The sequence below is a fragment of the Nannospalax galili genome, unplaced genomic scaffold (assembly GCF_000622305.1).
Source record: "Nannospalax galili isolate Female #2095 unplaced genomic scaffold, S.galili_v1.0 scaffold17, whole genome shotgun sequence".
Taxonomy (NCBI): Eukaryota; Metazoa; Chordata; class Mammalia; order Rodentia; family Spalacidae; genus Nannospalax; species Nannospalax galili.
In genome coordinates, this window is record NW_008342276.1 from 8,724,363 (window position 1) to 8,746,039 (window position 21,677).

Genomic DNA, 21,677 nt, shown 5'->3' on the forward strand with positions numbered 1-21,677 from the left:
ATATAGTTTATGATAAAATCATTTTTTTAAAGAAAACTGTGAAACAGTAATAAAATGAACAAAATTACACCTCAAGTCAAGCACAAATTTCAAAGTACTCACTGAAGAATCTAGTTGCATTGGATCAACATCAGCAAGGCTTGTTCCAATTTTCATTCGATCTTTATAAATTCCTCTTATTTCATCTTTCCGAAAATTTAGTGGGAGGCACCTATTTTAAAAACAAAACCAAAAACAGACAATATCAACTTACTCCTCCCCAATTTCCATGGTAGAATATTAATTTTCTTAATAACTAAAAATTGTTCAGGGCTGAAAAGAAAGCTTGGGAAGTAAACTGCTTGCCACACAAGCCTGAGGATAAAAGTTTGGAGATCTTCACAACCTGGAAAAATGGACAGCAGACTCCAATCTTAGCTGAAGAAATACTGGCAAATGATTACTGCTAAGTGAGGAGGAGCTGATCTTCCTAAAGCAAGGGTACTCTACTACATAAGCTGACTAGACTTCAGTAGATGAACTTGCACTAAGGAACATCTGGGGACACTAACTTGACACAATAGGTCTTAACACAAATGACAGAATGTATGAATTGGGGGGGGGCACACTATGGGACGGTGCCAATGGAGACAGGGGTATAAAGATGATTAATTGACATGTTCTGTATGAAAAGCACAAAAATTCAATAAACAAATTAAAAAAAAAAATAGGTGTGTGTAGTTGACCCACCTGTAATCCTAGGGCTAGACAAGGAATCTCCAGAGCAAGCTAGTTAACCAGAATAGCCCCAAGGGTGATCCCTGGTTCAGTGAAAGAACCTGCTTGGAAATATAAAATGGCAGGGCTGGAGAGAGGGCTCAGGGGGTTAAAACACTGGCTATTCTTGCAGAGGATCTGAGTTAGGCTCCCAGTACCCACATTGGGCAGTTTACCACCTGTAACTCTTGCTTGAAGAGGATTTGATGTCTCTGGACTCTGGGGGTACCCATATACACGTACACACGTACACACACACACACACACACACACAAATCTTACAACTACTAAAAAAAAACCTTAAAAATCTGGGGTCTGTAGAGAGTAACTTGTAGACCAGTGTTCCATTCTCATCACCCATATGGTGACCAACAACCATCCGTAACTCCAGTTCTAGGGGATCCAACACATTGTTCTGGACCCTGCACACACATAATACACTTATATATATATATACGCACATAAAACACTCATACACATAAAAATAAACCATAGGGGTTTGGTCCACCTGAAGAGATGGTTCAGCAGTTAAGTGTACACACTGCTCTTCCAGAGAATTTGAGTTTCACTATCAGCCTTCACATTAGGAGATTCATAGCAGTCTGTGACTCTAGCACTGCACTCACATATACAAATCTACATAATTAACATACAATAATTTAAAAATATTTAAAAATCTGTAACAAGCCAGGTATGGTGGCACACACCTTAAATCCCAGATTTTACCGTTGACTTCTTACAGATTTTTATTTATTTTTTGGGTTTTTTTGAGACAGGGTCTCCCTGTACCCCTAGCTGGCATGGAACTCACTATGTAGACCAGGCTGGCCTTGAACTCACAGAGATCTGCCTGCCTTTGCCTCCTGAGTACTGGGACGAAAGGCATGTGCCACCACACCGGCGGAACCTGTTTATTTTATAGATTGAAAAATGAAATTTGCTTTTATTACAGGAAGATATTTACTCCAGAATGTCTAAGCAAAGAATAGCTTCTATACTGAACATAAGGGTGCACCATACTCACTCCAAGTGCCAATTCTTTGCTAGCTTTGAAATCCAATAAAACTTTTCACTTTTATAAGATTAAAAAAATAATTAATTATGTGTATTTGGGTGTACACATGAGTACAGATGCCTTCAGAAGCCAGAGGAGAGTGTCAGATTCCCTGGAACTGGAGTTGCAGATAGTTTTGAGTTACCATGTGGGTGCTGGGAATTGAATTTGAGTCTTCTGCAAGAGCAGCAAGTGTTCTTAAAAACCTAGACATCTCTCCAGCCCTATTTTCATTTTTAATTGATGCTCAATAATTATAAGTTTATGACATGCAGTTAACGTTTTGATACATGTATACAATGTATAATGATCAAATCAGAATATTCAGTAAGTTTATTACCTTATACATTTACCATTTATTTGTGGTGAGAACACACAAAATCTTCTTTCAGCTATTTTTAAATACTCAATTCAGTATCATTAACCATAATCACCCTACTGTACAAGAGAACAGTGCTACAGGAAATTCTGTGACATCTGAGATGGTCAGTTTTCAACTGTTAGCTTCTTAAAGAGTTATGTCTAAATTACTCTTTAAAAATACATATACGATATACAGGACTTAGCTGGGCGTGGTGGCCCATGCCTTTAATCCCAGCACTTGGAAGGCAGAGGCAGGCGCATCTCTTTTGAGTGAGTTTGAGGCCAGCCGTCTACATAGCAAGTTCCAAGTCAACTGGGGCTACAGGGAGACCCTGTCTCAAAAGACCAAAACACACACACAAACACACACACACACACACACACACACACACACACAGAGCAGACTTGAATTACATTTCCATGAATAAAGACAAAGAACAACTCAAGCAGTCCAAGTACAGCTTTGGATAATCTAACACCTTGCTATCTAATAGACATAACATATACAATTATAATTTTGAATTTTCTATTAACCACATGAAACAAAAAAGAAAAAAAGTAAAAGTAATTTTGGTATTTTATTCCCCCTAATATACCCAAATATTATCAATTTAACATACTATCAATTATTTACCCTTTTCTTATTACTTATTTTTAGTGTATAGTGTATTGCCTGCATGTATGTAAATGTACCCATGCAATGCCCTCAGAGGTAAAAAGAGGGCACATGGCCAGGTATGGCTGTGCAACTGCCTTTAAGCCCAGCACTTGGGAAACAGAGGCTGGTGGATCTCTGTGAGTTCAAGGCCAGCATGGTCTTATAGTGAGATCCTGTCTCAACAAGACTTCCCCTGCCCCCCAAAAGAAGAGGGTATCTGATTTCCCTAGAACTGGAGTTACAGACCATTGTTAGCCACCATGTGGGTGCTGGGACTAGAACCCAGGTCCTCTGCGAGAGCAGCCAATACTCTTAACCACTGAGCAATCTCTCCAATTCCTCTTTTTTTTTGAATGTAGGGAAAGTACTGTGCAGGCTGACCTCTAATTCACAATCCTTCTGGCAGGGCATAGTGGTAGGTGCCTGTAATCTTACCACTTAGGTTGTTAAGGGAGGAAGATTAGGAGTTCAAGGTCATCCTAAATTACACATTCATTAAATTCTAGGCCAGCTTGGGTGGTATAAGATCCTGTCTCAAAAGCAACCAGTCAGGCCAACTACTGTTTCAGTTTCCTCAACGCTGGGACTAACTAAGCACATCCCACCATGCCCAGACTATAACCAACAATTTTCAAAACAAATGTTTTACATTCTCTTTATTGTATCAAGTCACTGGTACCTAAGAATCTGTTTTATACAAAGACTTATATTATCTCCATTCTGACAAATTATACTGAAGTGCTCAACAGCCACACCTGGTTAGTGTGTACTATAATGGAACGGGCAGATTTAACATGTTGAGAGTTGTGCTTAGGTTATGAAAGTCCTTTGCAAGCAATTCAATTATTGTTCTGAGCATTATTTTCTGCCCTAAAAATATTTTACTATTAGAATCTAAGCACTGCATTAAAACTTGAAGAACCTACAACTGAAAATGTCAACAATCCTTGAATTTGTTATTAGCATATGAGGACAAGGAGTTGTAAAATGAGTTAATTGTTCAATTTACCTAAGAACAGCACAGTAAGGATGTAAGGAAAAAATAAATTTAAAATGAAAAATAAGTTATTTCCTCAAGTCAATGTTCATCAAGGATCATTAAAAGCTATTCTAATGGTTTGGCAAGAAATCATAACACTATGTTCTAAGTTATTACTTGCCTCAAATATAGATATTTCTAATAAGAGGGCATTTTGCTTTCTATCAACCTGTGGTTCAACTTTATAAGTTGTACTTAGCACCAAATTATTTTATTTTCTCAACCACTCTTAAAATTTTGAGGAACCAGCACAGTGGCCTACACTTTAATTCCAGCACTTGGGAGCCAGAGGCAGATGGATCTCTGTGAACTTAAGGTCAGCCTGGTCTACATAGTGAGTTCCAGGTCAGCTGGGGCTACAGGGAGACCCTGTCTCAAAAAGCAAAAAAATATAAGGGGAGAGAAATGATTCAGGCAGAAAAGGCACTTGCCACTAACCCTGACAATTTAATCCCTGAACTTACACAATGTGAAGGAAAAAACCAACTCCTACAAAGCTGTCCTTGGACCTAAACAGGCACATCATGGCATGCATGTGTGCATGAGTTCCCAAATTCACAGTGTTTTTTCAATAAAATTAAAACTGGGTGTGTATCTTTGATCCCACTACTTAGGAGGAGGTACAGGCAGGCTGTGAGATCAAGGCCAGCCTGATCTACATAGTGAGTTCCAGGCTGGCTGGGGCTACAGGGAGACCCTGCCTCAAACAAATAAAAAAGATTAAATGTTATTTGTTTAAAAAGTCATCAGTATGGTAGTCATCCATTTTCTTTTTGTTGCAGTTATTTTCTTGAGACAGGATCACTAAATAGCCCAGGCTGGCCTGGAACTCTTAACCTCAGCCTCCCTAAGTGCTTGAATTAAAGGTGTGAAGCACCAGACCAGGCTGGGTACTCACCTATTAATAGCTCTATTTCGGTTCCTTTTTCTTCTCCTCTCAAAGTGTTCATCTTCAGAAGAGGAAGATGAAGTAGAGTCACTGCTGTGGATTGCATGCCTTCGCCTAAAGTAAAGAGGGAGATTGAAATCATGAAGAGTGGGACAGGATAAAAGGAAAGGAGAACATAAGCATCAGAAATATTTAATAATCTAAAATATTATAAACCACTGAAGTAAGCTTTGTTGGCAGAATCTTTGAGGTAATAAAAGACACAACAGAGAGGAAGGGAAAAGAACCAAGAGGCTGTGGTAGAGCTGACCATCAAATGCTCATTAAATAAAAGATGGTACAGGCAGTGACTTAGTCTTGACATAAATTTTTTAAAAAATAAGTGAGATAAGGAAAGCACCAGACTTTTTAGAAAACTGCAATTTGAGCTAGTATTTTCAATATCATGTTATATATGAGTTTACACTAGAAAGGAAATCACCTAATCACCTATTTTTAAAATGGCAAATAATTTTCCAAAAAGTATTATTTTCATTTTATATGTATGCATGCATTACCTGCACGTATGTGTGTTGCGCAATGCCAAACAGAGGTCAGAAGTGGGCAATGGATCTCAGGAACTAGAGTTATAAACAGCTAGCCGCTATGGGGTTGCTCGGAACTGAACTCAGGTATTCTTGTAAGAGCAGCTGGCACTCTTAACCACTGAGCCACCTCTCCAGCCCCAAAATGTCAAATAATTTTGTAGAAAAAAAGGTTACCAAAGACTTAAGGTTTGGTGAAATGGCTCACTCAGCAGGTACCAGTGTCTGCCACCAAACCTGACTACCAGAGTTCAATCCCTAGGAACCACATGGTTGAAGCTGTTCACTGGCTTCCGTGTATGCAGAGTTATGTGAGTGCACATATGAATGTGCATGTACACACAAACACACAAATAAGCAAATGTAATTTACAAGAATTTTTAAATGCTGTGAGGTCTTGGGTTTGATCCCTAGCACAGTCAAATGAAATAAAATAGCTGGAAAAACAGCAATAAGTAGAACAACAGAATGCTGTTGTTCTACTATATCATTTAATTGTTAAATATAGTATGAAACCCTTGAGTTTTCTTAAAAAATGGTAAAGATGCCATTAAATTCTTAAAGACTAGTTGGTAATAAAATAATGCGCCAAGTACTACATATACATAGAAAAATGTACTTGGACAGCTTTAAAGACTGACGGAGAGAAAGAACAATAAAGAATCTGGAGAAAACCCTTTAATTGTTCTGCTGGCTTAGGAGCTACAACTTTCTCTGAGTTAGAATATAGTCAACAGTAAATAGGTATTTAGAACAACACAAAAGGTTCATAATCTTTTATCTAATTCAGTTCTAAAATCTATCTTAGAACAGTTGGAAATCAGGGATGGAGAGATGGCTCAGAGGTTAAGAACACTGGCTGTTTTTGCAGAAGACCTGGGTTCGAATCCCAGCACCCACATGGCAGCTAACAACTGTCTGTACCTCCAGCTCCAGGGGACCCGACAGCCACTTTTGTCTTCCTCAGGCATTGCACAACACAGGTGAACTTACATACATGCATACACATAAAATTTTTAAAAAGTATATTTAAAAAAAAATGTTAAAAGTCAGACAGGTGTGGTGGTACATCCTTTAATCTCAGCTCTTGGGAGGCAGAGGCAGGTGGATCTCTGTGAGATGATGGAAGCCCAGCCTGGTTGATATAGGTTGAGTTCTAGGCAAACTTTGCAAAAAAAACGAAAACAAAAAATAAAAACAAAACACAACAACCTTGCAAAAAGCAACTTATGGTCTTTATCCCATTGTGATGGTTCATATATTTTACAACAGAATATTAACATATTTGACTATGGCTCAGTCAGCTCTAGAGATGACAATGTTGCTTTTACATATGTTGCATGTTGACCTTTGTAAACCCATCCAAAAACCCTGAAATTTCAAACACAAATAGTTCCAAGAGTTTTGAGTCAGATAAAAAAAATGAGAAAATAATCCTCTACCTACATACCCAAGACCATCTTTGTAATCACCCTACAACCAAAATTATCTAGTATTAAGTCTGAATATTTAGTATTACCATTAACACTCTAAAGCATTTGCACTGTATTTTATGTATAGGGCACTCACAGAATTGAGATAAATTCCACAATTAATAAAAAAAAGTAGTATTTACTCTTTCCTATACTTGCTTGACATACTATTTATTTCCCACCATCCACTGCCCTAACTAATGGTGGTTGAACCTGGGGCCTTATACATACTAGGTAAATGCTCTGCTATTAAGCCATACTCCTAAGCGCACTGTATTTTATGTATAGGGCACTCACAGAATTAAGATAAATTCCACAATTAATAAAAAAAAGTAGTATTTACTCTTTCCTATACTTGCTTGACATACTATTTATTTCCCACCATCCACTGCCCTAACTAATGGTGGTTGAACCTGGGGCCTTATACATACTAGGTAAATGCTCTGCTATTAAGCCATACTCCTAAGCCCTCTCATTGAATTTTAACTGAAATTCTGGACAACATACTTTATTAGTAGGCTCATTTTACTGTCAGGGCCAGTGAGATTCAAGGGTTAAAGAATTGCTCAAAGTAGCACAATTAGTCAGTGATGGTGACAGAATTCAAACCCATGTCTGCTTATTCTAAAAATTAACACTGGATACACTACTGTACTGGTAGTTTCTAGTTTACTTCACAAACCAGTAAAAAGTTATAAGCAAACAAAATCTCACGGACTAACATAAGGTATGTTTTAAGAGTCCCCACCCACAAAAGAACGATCCATCCCCATCTATGGATTAGTCCATCTAGGAGTCCATAAATGAATAAGACATTAGAAGATGGAACCTACACAGAGGAAACAAGTCATTGCAGGTGCACCTTTGAAGGATATCTTCTCTTTTTTGGAGGAAGGATGGCTTCTAGTTTTTTTAATGTGTAAGACCAGGTCTTGTTAAGTTGCCCAGGCTGGCCCTGAAATTGCCTGCAGCTCAGGCAAGCCTTAAACTATCACTCCTCCTGCCGGGATTAGAGAAGTTAACCACAAGGCTCAGCTTTTAACTACTCTAAACAGCTTATGAGTATACTAACAATGCAGGCTCCTTTCAAGTATAATTGATCTTCGAAGCTCTGACAAGTAGAACTTGCCTTCCTGATCCTCCATCGTCATGGGTTTGGTGAAAAGGGATGATGGAAGAAGAACTCAGATTGTACACCTGTGATTCTGACAAAATTATAAGACCCAGGGACACAGGTATATTTATTTTTTCTTAAAAAAAATAAATAAATAAAAAAGAAAAAGAATCTTCAATACTTACAAAGCTGCTGCCTTCCATGACCAATACATGATCAGATAGTTTGCAGATTCTTTGAGATTTCTTAGAAGATTTTGAATAGCTGAAATCTATTATTTCAGTCTTCTGAGCAAATTAATATTTTAAAAAGTAGCATTTCTCATGCTAATGTCACTTTTTTCCCTGACTTTTTTATCTTATTTATAAGCCACTATAATTCTACTAAAACCTTGATTATTCTAATGCATCAGAAAACCTTACACTACTCAGGGCAGGGAAATAATTAAGTTACCCCTTTAAACTTAAATCTGATAAACAACTGCTGAGATGTAAAAAGAAATCCTTTGGGTTAAAAAAAAACAAAAAAACAAAAACTAAACCATAAATTATAAGATAGTTAACATGGTGGGAGGATATACTTGAGGCAGTGTGTAAAGAAAAGGCTACAGTTGAAATGTGAAATTAAATGAAATAATCTGTGTAAAATAATAGAGGCTAGAATACAATACAGTCAAGTATAACAGCTCTACTATTCAAGCATGGAACAACGGAACTAACTATGTTACCAAAGTAGTTACTAATACTTCCTATTAATGAAAGCGAAAGCAAAAGTAGTCATTGGTACTGGGGATTAGAGCACTAAAGGCAGAGCAAAGCTCTCTAATATGAAATTCTACAATTCTATCCTAATATAGTCAATCTAAAGATTCTAGAATCCTGCCAACAAGATAGCCACAATTATGTTATCATAAACTGATTACTATATCAGAACCAAACCTGTTCATTCGTTTACAGTAAGGACTTCTTGGTCCTGTAGAAGATAACCGGTATCTTGGTCTTGCAGGAGAAGCTGGGCCACTATAAAATATGTTGGGCTTTCTCTGATGACGAGGCTCTAGAAAAATACAAGCATATACAGCATGTAAAATATATAAAGTAATTTTGTTCTTTAAATACTTACAAAAGTGCTGCCTTCCATGAAAGTATTAATACCTACAGAATGTTTTGCTGCTCATGTAATTTCATTTATTTCTATAGAGTAGATAATAAAAATATATAGGTAGTAGTCAGATTGGCTCAGTAGTTAAGAGCATTTGCTCTTTCATAGGGACTGAGTTCGGTTTCCAGCACTCACATCAGAGAGCTCAAAACCACTTGTAACTCTAGTTCTAGATCTGACACCCTTTACTGGTCTCCATGGACACCTGTACCCATGTGGTTCACATAAACTCAATAGGCACATACACACATAGAAACAAATTTAAATAAATAGAAAGTATGTATAGAACAACCAACTAAAATGCTAAGCAGTCACATACAACCCTTCTGATTATACATACATAACTGGTAATTATCTCCCCTGAGTATAAATGCTCAAGTGTATTGAGGTACAATGCTACCATAAATCAAAAGTATTCTATCTTTACAAACAAAAGTAATCTTTAACATTAAAAATAGGAAATTTCAAAGTAGTTCAATTATTTGATTCCCTCAAGTCAATATTTAACTCTTTTCAAGAAATGACAATGGAATAAATGACCCTCTCATACCTATCCAATTTAGGACAGATTAAGACAGTAGTATCAGAGCTGAGCATAGTGGTTCACACTTGTAATCCTATCACTAAAGCGGACTGAAGCAGAAGGATCACCCAAAGTTGAGGTCAGACTGAGCTACTCAGCAAGAGTAGCTGTCTCAAAACAAAACAGTCAACATTATGAACATTTAGAAAAATGAAACAAAACTTTTTATAAAGAGGAAAAGGCACTTGCTATCAAACCTGATGACCTAATAAGCTTGATACCCAAGACCCACACAGTGAAAGGATCAAACGGATTCCTGCAAATTGTCTTCTGACTTCCACATGCATGCCACAGCATGACTTCCACATGCATGCCACGGCATGAGGGTACATACAATAAATAAATTTAACATTAAAAAAAGGTTAAAAGTGGGGAGAGGGCTAGACACACTGCTCTTGCAGAATACCAGAGTTTGGTTTCCAGCACCACCTCAGGTGACTCATAACCACCTGTAACTCTAGTTCCAGAGGATTCAATGCCTCTGGCCTCTGCAAGCACCTGCAATCAGGTGTACACACACACACACACACCCATTAAAAGGAAGAAAAAAAATGAGAGGGAAGAAGCGGGGAGGGGACAGTAAAGATAAAGGTAATAGAAATATATCTTTCTCTTGAAAACAGAATGCAATGTGCAAGTGCTTACTTTCCAATGGTGCCTGGTAGTAAACAGTTGCTTTTCTCTGCCTAAGATAATATCGTTTTTGATTATCTTCTTCTCCATCTTCTTCATCTTCATCATCACCTTCATCGTCGTCGTCGTCATCATCATCTTCCTCCCCCTCCTCCTCCCCCCCCCCCCCCCCCCCCCCCCCCCCCCTCCTCCTCATCTTCCTGTTCTTCACCCTCTTCAGATGATCCTACAATTAAGAAATACAACCAGCACATTGGTGAAATAGCTCAGGATGCAAAGACATCTGACTCCAAGGCTGACATACAAGTTCCATCCCTGGAACTCACATAGAAGATGGAGAGAACCAATTTCTGAAAATTGTCCTTTGATCTCCACACCCACACAAAACAATGTAAGAAAAATTTTAAAAGAATCAATATACGGGCTGGAGAGATGGCTCAGGGGTTAAAAACACTGGTTGTTCTTGCAGAAGACCCTGGTTCGAATTCCAGCACCCAGCTAACAACTGTCCTAACTCCAGTTCCAGGGGATCTGACAGCTTCTTCTGTCCTCCACGGGCACTGTATGACACGGGTGCACTTACCCTACATGCAGGCAATACACACATATATATAAAGTAAAAATAATAAGTAAGGGGCTGGAGAGATGGCTCAGCAGTTAAGAACACTGATTGTTCTTGCAGAAGACCTGGGTTGGAATCCCAGCGCCCACACGGCAGCTAACAACTGTCTATAACTCCAGTTCCAGGGGATCTGACAGCCTCTTCTGTCCTCTTTGGGCACTGCATGACATGGGTGCACCTACATACATGCAGGCCATACATGCAAAACGAAAAAAATAAAAAAAAAAAAAAAGAATCTGACTAAAGAATACCTTGCCAGGCGTGGTGATGCACACCTTTAATCCCAGCACTCGGGAGGCAGAGGCAGGCAGATCTCTTGTGAGTTCAAGGCCAGCCTGGTCTACATAGTGAGTTCCAGGACAGCTGGGGCTACAGGGAGACCCTGTCTCAAAAAGACCCAAAAAAGGGGGACGGGGTGGGACCAATGGGGGTGGGCGGGAAAAAAAAAATACCTTAAAAAAAAAAGAATCAATATACTCACCAAAATGTTAATTTTTGAGACAGGGTCTCCTTATAGTTCCAGCTGGCCATGGAACATGCTATATAGTCCAGGCTGGTCACAAAGATCCACTTGCCTGTCTCCCCAGTGCTGGGATTAAAGGTGTGTGCCACAATGCCTAGCAATGTTAAAAATTTTTAACAGAGGGTTCAGAAAGAAAAGAAACCCTTTAAAATGTACCTACTTTAGATTATTCATAGAATTTGTAATCCTTTTACAAAAAGATTGTTTAATGAAGTAAAAATTATACAATTGAAAATTAGAAAAAAAAGCATAAAAAATTGAAAGAATTATTAGTAATAATATTAACGTTTAACAATGTTCCTAGGAATCTTGTTAATATAGGCAACCATACTTAAAACTTTCAGGTTAACACAGGATACTGACAAGTTTTAAAATATCCTTAACAAAATTCTGCCTTTTATTTTTTTAAAATGTTTAATGTGTATGAAAGTGTTGCCTGCATGTATGCAAGTGCACCCGTGTATGTAATGCCCACAGAGGTCAGAAAAGGGCATCCAATTCCCCTGGAACTGGAGTTACAGACGGTTGCTTGCCACCACGTAGGTGCTAGGAATGGAACTGGAGTCCTCTGCAGGAGCAGCCAGTGCTATTAACTGCTGAGTCAAGATGAAGTGGTAAAAGAAAGGAGCCAGGGGCACCTCCCATGCCCATGTGACCCCCTGAGAAACAGATCCTCAAACGACCTTAAGAGAAAAAAATAAATTGGCTTATTTGGGCCAACTGTGTGGTTTTAAACACCCAAAAGGAAAGTATAACCAAAGAGTGAAGTGATCAGTGTATTTAAGAATTCAAGGGATTACACTTCCAGACATTAGGCTTAAGTCCATATAAAATGTTGTTTAGACAATTCTCATTGATGAATTTGTTTCTAATCAGAAAGGGCTGCTCAGACGTAAGACTTCAAATCTTGGTCTGCAATAATGTAGTGTCCACCTATAGCTAAGGGAGACAACCCTTAGCTACATTGTTGTCAAATGATGGCTAAATTTGTTTTCTCCCCCTCCAACAGCTATCAAAATACCTGAAAACAAATCCTGGGTCCATCACTCTTGAGCACAGCCTTTTAGATAGACCCATTGAAGGGGTACTCCAATTGCCTCACCCTGTGACCCTCTTCAGCATGGAAGAAGCCAGAGCAGTCTGCATCCCAATTCCCTATCGGCAATTTGGGTAACCACTTCAGAGGATGGTATGATAAGAACAGGAGGTAAGAATTGGCTAGGCAGTTAGGTAAAATGACCCCAAAGAAAAGTAGCCAGTTTCTTGGCTAAAAGTTAAAATGTCCTTGGGTCTGTTAGCAACATACGCTGTTCCAAAGGCCAAAAATGGAAAAAGCATTTGGGAGCGCTTATCTAATCCTGAAAAGATTTTAGGGTTACTTCTTCAGAGGGGGGGAATGATAGAGAATCAAAAAGCCCCATAAAAAGAAAGAAAGAGTACAAGAAGTCGTCAGGAAAAAGTGATGGGAGGAGTTGGAGGGGAGGGAGTGGGACATGGATTTGATCAAAACACCTTATATGCGTGTATGAAATTCTCAATAAAATTTTTTTTAAGTTAAAATAAAACAAAAAAAACAAACTGCTGAGTCACCTCTCTAGCCCCAATTTTGTCTTTTTGAAGCAGGGTCTCCCTGTAGCCCCAGCTGTCCTGGAACTCACTATGTAGACCAGGCTGGCCTTGAACTCACAGAGCTCTGCCTGCCTCTGCCTCCCAAGTGCTGGGACTACAGGCGTGTGCCATCACGCCTGGCTCCAATTTTGTCTTTTTAAATTCTACTTAGTCCTTCCGGCTATGGGAGTTATGGCTCTAACTCAAATATAGCCATAATAATGGTACGGCACTTTCTCCGATCATTTTAAATATATTTCAGAAAACTGGTTTATATACACAAAAAAGTAGATTATGATATTCAGTCTCAAAGGGAAAAGCTAAATTTACTTTAAGCACTTTTAAACTAAAATACAGAGATACATGATGTACTGTTTATAATTGTATTATTTAAGCACACCAATCATTATTATTGCTAGATTTTTTTTTTTTTTTTTTTTTTTTTTTTTTTTTTTTTTGTCTTTTTGAGACAGGATCTCCCTGTAACTGTAGTTAGCCAAGAACTCAATATGTAGACCAGGCTGGCCTTGAATGCAGAGATTTGCTTGCCTCTGCCTTCTCTTTTTTTGGCTTTTGAGACAGGGTTTCACTGTGTAGCACTGGCTGGCATAGAACTTGCTATACAGACTAGGCTAGCCTGGAACTCACAAGAACTTTGCCTGTCTCTGTTTCCCGCGCGCTGGAATTAAAGGCATGGGACACTAAGCCCAGCCCATTTTAGAATTCTTGAATTTACTTTTTTTCTTCAACGAAACACACTGTTCTTTTTAAGCCCTCCCTTGTATCCATCTTTTCTTTTCTTTTTTTTTGGGGGGGGGCAGGGTCTTCACTGTAGCCACAGATGGCCTGGAACTCGTTATGTAGACTAGGCTGGCTTCCATCTTACAGAGACCCACCTTGCCTAGTCTACCTCCCAAGTGCTGGGATTAAAGGTATGGACCACCATGCCTGGCTGTCTCCATCTTTCAAATTATAACCATCACAAACTATAATAAATATCAGTTTCTGAACAAGAAAGCTATTTCTAGGACTGGAGAGACGGCGCAGTGGTTAAGAGCACTTGGTGTTCTTCAGAGGAGAAATCCAGCAGTCACATGGCAGCTCACAAGCGCCTGAAAGCACATGGTGCACACGTGTACTCAGTCACACACATATAAACTAAATAAATCTTACCAAAAGAGGCTATTTCCTACTAAATAATGTTTAAATACAAAGCCAGAAAACAGAAAAGGAAACACTAACCCACACTCCCGTCTTGGTTATCAGTTGTTTCTTCATCAGCTTGCTGAATAGCCTTTTGTTTTCCTCTGGTGTACATACTAAGATTGCTCTAGAAATGTGTACATAAAAGTCATTAACATTTAGGATATATTCATAAAAAATTAATTCCCTCTAATTTTTCTTAAAATCAGGGCATAGCTATTAACTTATACAATTCTAGTAGTAATTAATGACTAATCAAAGAAGTGCTGGACAAAGAGATAAATAATAATTCTCCATAAATGGATTACACAATATAGAAAAAAGATTACATGAGATTAAAATGCCACCTAATGAAAGAATATTTACTTTTTCCGTTTCTTCAAATACGCCCAAATCAAGTTTCCTCATTCGCTGTCTATGCATTTTTTTCATATCATCCATTTTTTGAAGTACAGCCTCAGCAGTGCTTTAAAAATATTAACAAAAATATTTCAGTGAGCATTAACTTACTTGGGTAGGATATTCAAAAATTTCTAAGAATTTAAACATATATACAGAATTAATACAAAGCCACTAGTAACCATTCTCTTGTATGTTTCACACAGACCAAACATTAAAATATTCAGGATGAGAGTCAGGAACTTAGCTCAGTGGTAGTCAGTCCACTTGCTTAGCAAACACAAGGCAGATATCTGATCCTCCAAAATGGGGGAAAGGGGGCAAGGTTTGGTGGTACATGCTTTTAATCCCAGCAGATCTCTGTTAAGTTTAAGGTCAGCCAGGGATACATAGTAAGGGGGTGGGGACCACAGGGACAACAAAGGATAGTCAAATTAATGATCCTACAATAAAGTTTGTTCTAGATAAAGTTTTGACTTAAGACATTTTTTTACTTACTTTGTTATAAGCTTGTCAAATAGCATAGACTGGTTCACAGCACTGTAACGACTTCTAATTCTACAACTTCTGCGAACTTCAACACCTCTATTCTGTTCATGTAAGTGTTCTGTATTTTGAACAATGTTTCTAGTCCTCAATGACTGAGCAACTGGAATTGAATCAGATGTGTACAGAAAAGTAATTTCAAATAAGAATATTTACAAAATAATTTTAAGTGCTTTTAAGTGCACAGCTGAACAGTTAAACTTTCATGTAGCAAAATTAAAACAACTGAAATGAAGAGTCTCAACATATACCTATAATATGATCCACCCCACTTCAGAGAAGAGATGTTATACAAAGACCAGAATGTTTAAAGCAGTTAGTAAGAGCCCCAAACTGAAAACTCAAATCTTAAAAGACAAAGAGCTAAAAAGTCAGGTATGGCAGACCATGCCTATCTCTGCACCCAAGAAGCCCAGGCAGATCCTGAGCAGAAAATAAACTCTGGTATATTCATCTAATGGAATACTGCCCAGCAACAAAATTAGCAACATGGAGAATACTCAAAGTAATTATGTTGAGTGAAAGAAATTATATAAGAACAACTACATGCTTTGTGATTTCACTTACATAAACCTCTACATACTGCAAAATAATCTACAGCAACAGAAAACAGATCGGTAATTACTTTAGAACCTGAGGGCAGGGCAGAGCCAAAATGGAGTAAGTGATTTTCACTATCTTATTGTGGTTATGTGGTTTCATTTGCACACTTACGTCAAACCTAACAAAGTATACATTTTAAACATGTACAGGTTACTGTATGTGCCTCAACGAACCTGAAAACATTATTAATGACATCTTTAAAAAATCTGAAGGGGCTGGACAAGTGGCTCAGCAGTTACATGCACCGGCTGTTCCTAGGACCTAGGTTTGATTCATAGTACCCACATGGCAGCTAACAATGGTCTGTAACTCCAATTCCAGGTATACCCTCTCCTCAACTCCACGGAAGCACTTACAACACATGCATGCAATACATTCATACACATAAAATAATAAACTTCAAAAATGTGAAAAGCTGTTGGTATAACTTACCTTCTTTGCACTCTTCTTTTTTTTTATCAGCCTGCTGTCTAGCCAACTGCCTATATGAAAAATTAAATTAATGAAAACCAAAAATAATTGACATACCTTTAAATACTATATTCTATAATACTACAAACTAAGATGGTAAATCGGTCAAGAAAGTAAGGTATTCAGATACTTAAAAACCTAAAATGCACTGAAAATATCTACATTATCTATATCCTATGGCAGAACAAATTCTGTTTTCAATTCAAAGACATACTGATTAGTTTCTGTTTTCTTTTGAGACAGGGTCTGACCAAGCTAGCCTTGAACTCATGTCAATACACCTGCCTCAGCCTTCTGAATAATGGGATTATAAGCATGAGCCACCCTCAAATGACTCAGCCTAACAGAATTAATCATGTTAAAGTATCTCACTTGAAACAAGAAGTGATTTCACTCAGATCCTTGGTCTAAGTATTTAAGTACAGTTGAAGGAAGCAGGAACATGTTTTACATCGGAAGGATATAGCAATCTCATAAACTTGAGGAATTTAGAACGATAAAGAGAACTAATGGCCCCATGTGATGTTAATTGCTTTCTGTGAACAGCTGTTGGTGACAATCTTTACACAACATCTATCATCGTTCACATGTAGAAATAGTCCCATTTGTGAATCAGATACCCTAACTAAAAATTGGCAGACAGAAGAAGCCAGATGTGATAGCTTGCACCTGTAATTCCGGCACTGGGAAACTGGGACAGTAGGACTGTATTGATTTCAAGGCCAGCCTTGGTTATATAGTGAATTCTAGGCTAGGCTGAGCTAGAGTGAGACCTTATCTCAAAAAAACCAACCAAACAAACAACCCCCCCCCCAAAAAAAACTGGCATAGAAAACCTACTTAATTAGAAAATCTTCCAAGCTTAAAAACAGCACTCCATCTCATCTTTAAAAAAATAAAAATAAAACCCTACATACCTTATTATCTTACTTTTAATGACTCTATTCTCCATAATCTCAAATATTCTTTTTAAAAAATATTTTATTAGCCGGGTGTGGTAGTGCACGCCTTTAATCCCAGCACTTGGGAGGCAGAGGCAGGTGGATCTTTGTGAGTTCGAGCCCAGCCTGATCTACATAGTGAATTCCAGGACAGCTGGGGCTATAGGGAGACCCTGTCTCAAAATGACAAAAAAAGAAATTTTTTTTTTATTATTTAGCCAGGTGTGGTGGCGCACACCTTAAATCCCAGTGCCTGGGAGGCAGAAGCAGGCAGATCTCTGTGAGTTCAAGGCCAGTCTGGTCTACATAGCAAGTTCCAGGCCAGCTGGGGCTACAGGCAGACCATCTCAAAAAGACCCGCCCCCGCCAAAATTTTCATTTATGTGTATGAGTGTATTGCCTATATGTATGTTGTCAGCGCACCCGTGTCATGCAATGCCCTCAGAGGCCAGAAGAGTGTTGGATTCCCCTGGAACTGAAGTTATGAACAGTAGTTAGCTGCCACGTAGGTATGCACGGAACCAAACCTGGGTCCTCTGTAAGAGTAGTCAGTGCTCTTAACTGCTGAGCCATTTCTCCAGCCCCTCAAATATTTTACGAGTGAAATTGAGGCTACGAATACAGTTCAGTAGTAAAGAGCTTTCCTAGCATGCTTGAAGTCCTGGGTTTTATCTTCAACACACATACACAAAGGAAATATCACATAAACTAAAAGGAAATGAAACTATCCAGAAGAATTAATTCATAATAGTGTGACTCACCATTAATACCTTCCCTTTCTTGGAACGTAGAAAAGAACCAAAATCAAAATCAAAATTTTTGAGCAGGGTAGGCAAGACTGCTCAGGAAGTTTAAAGGCACCTTGCCACCACATGAGTTTGATTCCCAGAACCCAGAGTTGAAGGAAGAGAACTGACTCCCATATGTTATCCTCTGATTTACATACAGGTAACACATACACAAAATCAATCACATCAACGAATCAATGCAAAAAATAAAAACATTCTCCAAACCCAACTTCTGGCAGGGCATGGTGACTCACACCTTTAATCCTAGCAGAGGCAGGCAGATCTCTGTGAATTCCAAGCCAGGGATATATAGAGACCCTGACAAAATAAAAAGCAAAAACAAACCCAACAAACTTTTGAGCAATCTATTAAACAGTTTATAGACCTATAAACTTTTCTCCTCAAGAAGTCCCTTGCTCCCTCTACACCATGCATAACACTGCAAACAAAACAAAGCAGTATATTTTTTATTTTTGCTGCACCAACCAGATGTACTTTTCTCTTTACAGAGGTTAGTAAACTTTTTGTTAAGTTGCTAGATAGCCAATATTTTAGGCTTATGAGTCATTTAGTGCCTGTCACTATTTGATACTACATTTCAAATAGTATTTAAGTGGTGATACATAATATGAATGAGTCTGTTTTGCGCCAATGAAATTTATAAAATCAGTGGCTGTACTTTGTCAACCCTTGTGAATCTGGGTAAAGCCATGAATCTTTTCTCCCTAGAAAACTGCATATACATGTTTAAACATTACTTCACAAGCTTCATGTATTCCCTGAATCTCCTTTATGATCTTTGGTCCCAACTACTAAACTCCCTCTGCTCAAAGAATAAACATGAAGACTTCAAGTTTCAGAAATATTAGGCCTTGAGCTGGGCTGGATGCTACACACCTGTAATACCAGCAGGTGGAAGGTGAAGGCAAGAGGATCAGAAGGTGAAGGCCAGCCTCGACTACCTGAAACCATCTCAAAAAACAAGAGGGTTTGGGAAAGGGAAGGAGGGCAGGCAGGCACTGGGCCTTATATTTCATGAATTCTAAATTTCAACAACTTTCATATAAAAAACTTTTACCACTGATGGCACTTTATAGCTTAAACTGTCAGCAATTTTTAATCTTTTGGTGTCTCATAAAGCTGTTATGTTTTAGTAGTTGGTATTTTATTCCATAAAACAGAGTACTATACACTCCATAAATGTGTACCCACATGGCGTTTGTGAACTGTCCTTAACTCCAGTTCCAGGGGAATCCGAAGTCCTCTTCTGATCTCCAAGGCATTGCATGACATAGGTGCACTCACACACATGCAGGTAATATAAAATAAATAAATTTTTTTTTTTTGGTCTTTTTGAGACAGGGTCTCCCTGTAGCCCCAGCTGTCCTGGAACTCACTATGTAGACCAGGCTGGCCTTGAACTCACAGAGATCCACCTGCCTCTGTCTCCCAAGTGCTGGGATTAAAGGCGTGCGCCACCACGCCTGGCCAATAATATTTTTTAAAAAAAATTAAAAGGGGGGCTGGAGAGATGGCTCAGAGGTTAAGAGCACTGACTGCTCTTGCAGAGGACCTGGGTTCAATTCCCAGCACCCACATGGCTACGAATCGTCCTTAACTTCAGTTCCAGGGGAATCTGAAACCCTCTTCTGATGTCCGTGGCATTGCATGACACGGGTGCACTCACATACATGCAGGCAATACACTTGTACACATGAAATAAAAATAATAAAATAATATTTAAAAAAATTAAAAGGGAAGTGAGTCTGGTAAACTGTCCTCTGACTTCTACACATACAAGTTCACGCAGTGGGTATACATACATACACACACACACAATATTAAAAGAAAAAAAACCCTCAAAAACTTAAGAGCATAATCTTACTTAGCTTGAAAATAAGTTAGACAATAGAAGAACCAAAACTCTAATAGGACAAAGTCTGTGTCATTACCAATTATTTACATGAAGACGATGTAAAAACATGTCATCAAACAAATTTTATTCTAGAGCATTCCTACTATTTATGCTAACCCACAAAAATGTCCAAAAAAAGTTAACCAAGGGACTGGAGAGATGGCTCAGCGTTTAAGAGCACTGGTTGCTCTTGCAGAGGACCAGGTTCAATTCCCAGCACCCACAGGGAGGCTAACAATAGTCTGTAACTCTAGTTCCAGGGAAATTTGACACCCTCATCTGACCTCTGCCAAAACTGCATAACACAGGTACACTTACATACATTATGCAAGGCAATACATACACTCCTCCACATAAAATTAACAACAAAAACAACAACAACAAAAGTTAACCAAATAAACTCATATACCATGAATCCAGCCAAAGAACTTAATCCACTAAAATTATTCCTGTAGCGTCTAAACAGGATTTGTGCCAGCTACCTCAGGGCTCTAGAGCAATGAAATTTAAGTAGAAAGCATTTAGTCCCATTAGACCAGTAATAATAAAAAAACAGAACATAGTTCTGGGCCGGGCATGGTGATACAAGCCTTTAGTCCCAGCACTAGGGAGGCAGAGGTGGGCGGATCTCTGTGAGTTCAAGGCCAGCCTGGTCTACACAGTGACCAGGATAGCGGGGGCTACAGGGAGACCCTGTCTCAAAAAGACCAAAAAAAAACACCGAAAAACAAAACAACAACAAAAAAACTAGAACACAGTTCTGCATCCTTTGTGAACTGTCTCAGAAATGCATGTCTAGAAATTTATAATGAGCCAGAATTGATGAAAAACTTGACAGCAAGCAATCAGAAAAAGAACTATTTTGAATGAAAGCTTTGTAATGTCTATAAAGCAAAACCACCTGTTGCAGTCTCATGTTTTGTTTTGGTAGACTGACCTTGTTTAACCAACCTTGGCAGCTCCATTCATATATATCACAAATACTGTTTTTGAACAAAATATAAGACAAACCTGTTTGTGTACATAATTAAATTTTGGAGGGGGGTATTTTTGAGACAGGGTCTCCCTGCAACCCCAGCTGGCCTGGAACTCAGAGATCTGCCTGCCTCTGCCTCCCAAGTGCTGGGACTAAAGGCATACACACTTTAATCCCAGCACTAGGAAGGCAGAGGCAGGTGGATCTTTGGGAGAACAAGGCCAACTTGGTCTACAGAGTAAGTTCTAAACCAGTTGGGGCTACAGGGAGATTCTGTCTCAAAAATAAATTAATTAATTAATAATAAACAAATAAATATTAAATGCAGGGGGCTGGCAAGATAGCTTAACATTAAGAATGCTTGATATAACCTGAGACAGTTCCCTGCAACCTGCCCTCTGACCACATGAGTACTGTGGCAAGCAAGTACACTCACACATGCACACCCCACCACCCACAGCCAAAGTAAATATACATATGCAAATAATGTACATTTTTTAAAAATTAAATGCAAGGCCGGGAGATGGCTCTGTGGATAAAGCACCTTCCAAGAGCATGACAACTGGAGTTTGGATTCCCAAGACTCATGTAAATACTGGGTGGGTATGGTAACCCATCTGTAATCCCAGCACAGTAAGCAGACAAGAGGCAAGCTAGCTATTGAGACCCTGCCTTGGTAAATAGAGAGCAATCAGGAGGACCCCTCTCTTATGCCAGTCTCTGGTCTTCACATGCACACCTGCACACGGGTTTGAACACACAACATGCATATACAA

General features: G+C 38.7%; 1 protein-coding gene across 1 annotated transcript in view; it reads right to left on the reverse strand.

The window, feature by feature from the left end:
• The window catches only part of Atad2 (ATPase family AAA domain containing 2), a 79,052-nt gene that overhangs the window by 50,443 nt on the left and 6,932 nt on the right, over positions 1 to 21,677 (reverse strand). The window contains 9 exon segments of the mRNA XM_008838007.3: positions 103 to 211; positions 4,769 to 4,873; positions 8,868 to 8,985; positions 10,319 to 10,481; positions 10,483 to 10,532; positions 14,302 to 14,389; positions 14,629 to 14,728; positions 15,160 to 15,310; positions 16,243 to 16,292. Of these exon segments, the coding sequence (XP_008836229.1) occupies positions 103 to 211; positions 4,769 to 4,873; positions 8,868 to 8,985; positions 10,319 to 10,481; positions 10,483 to 10,532; positions 14,302 to 14,389; positions 14,629 to 14,728; positions 15,160 to 15,310; positions 16,243 to 16,292 (934 nt within the window).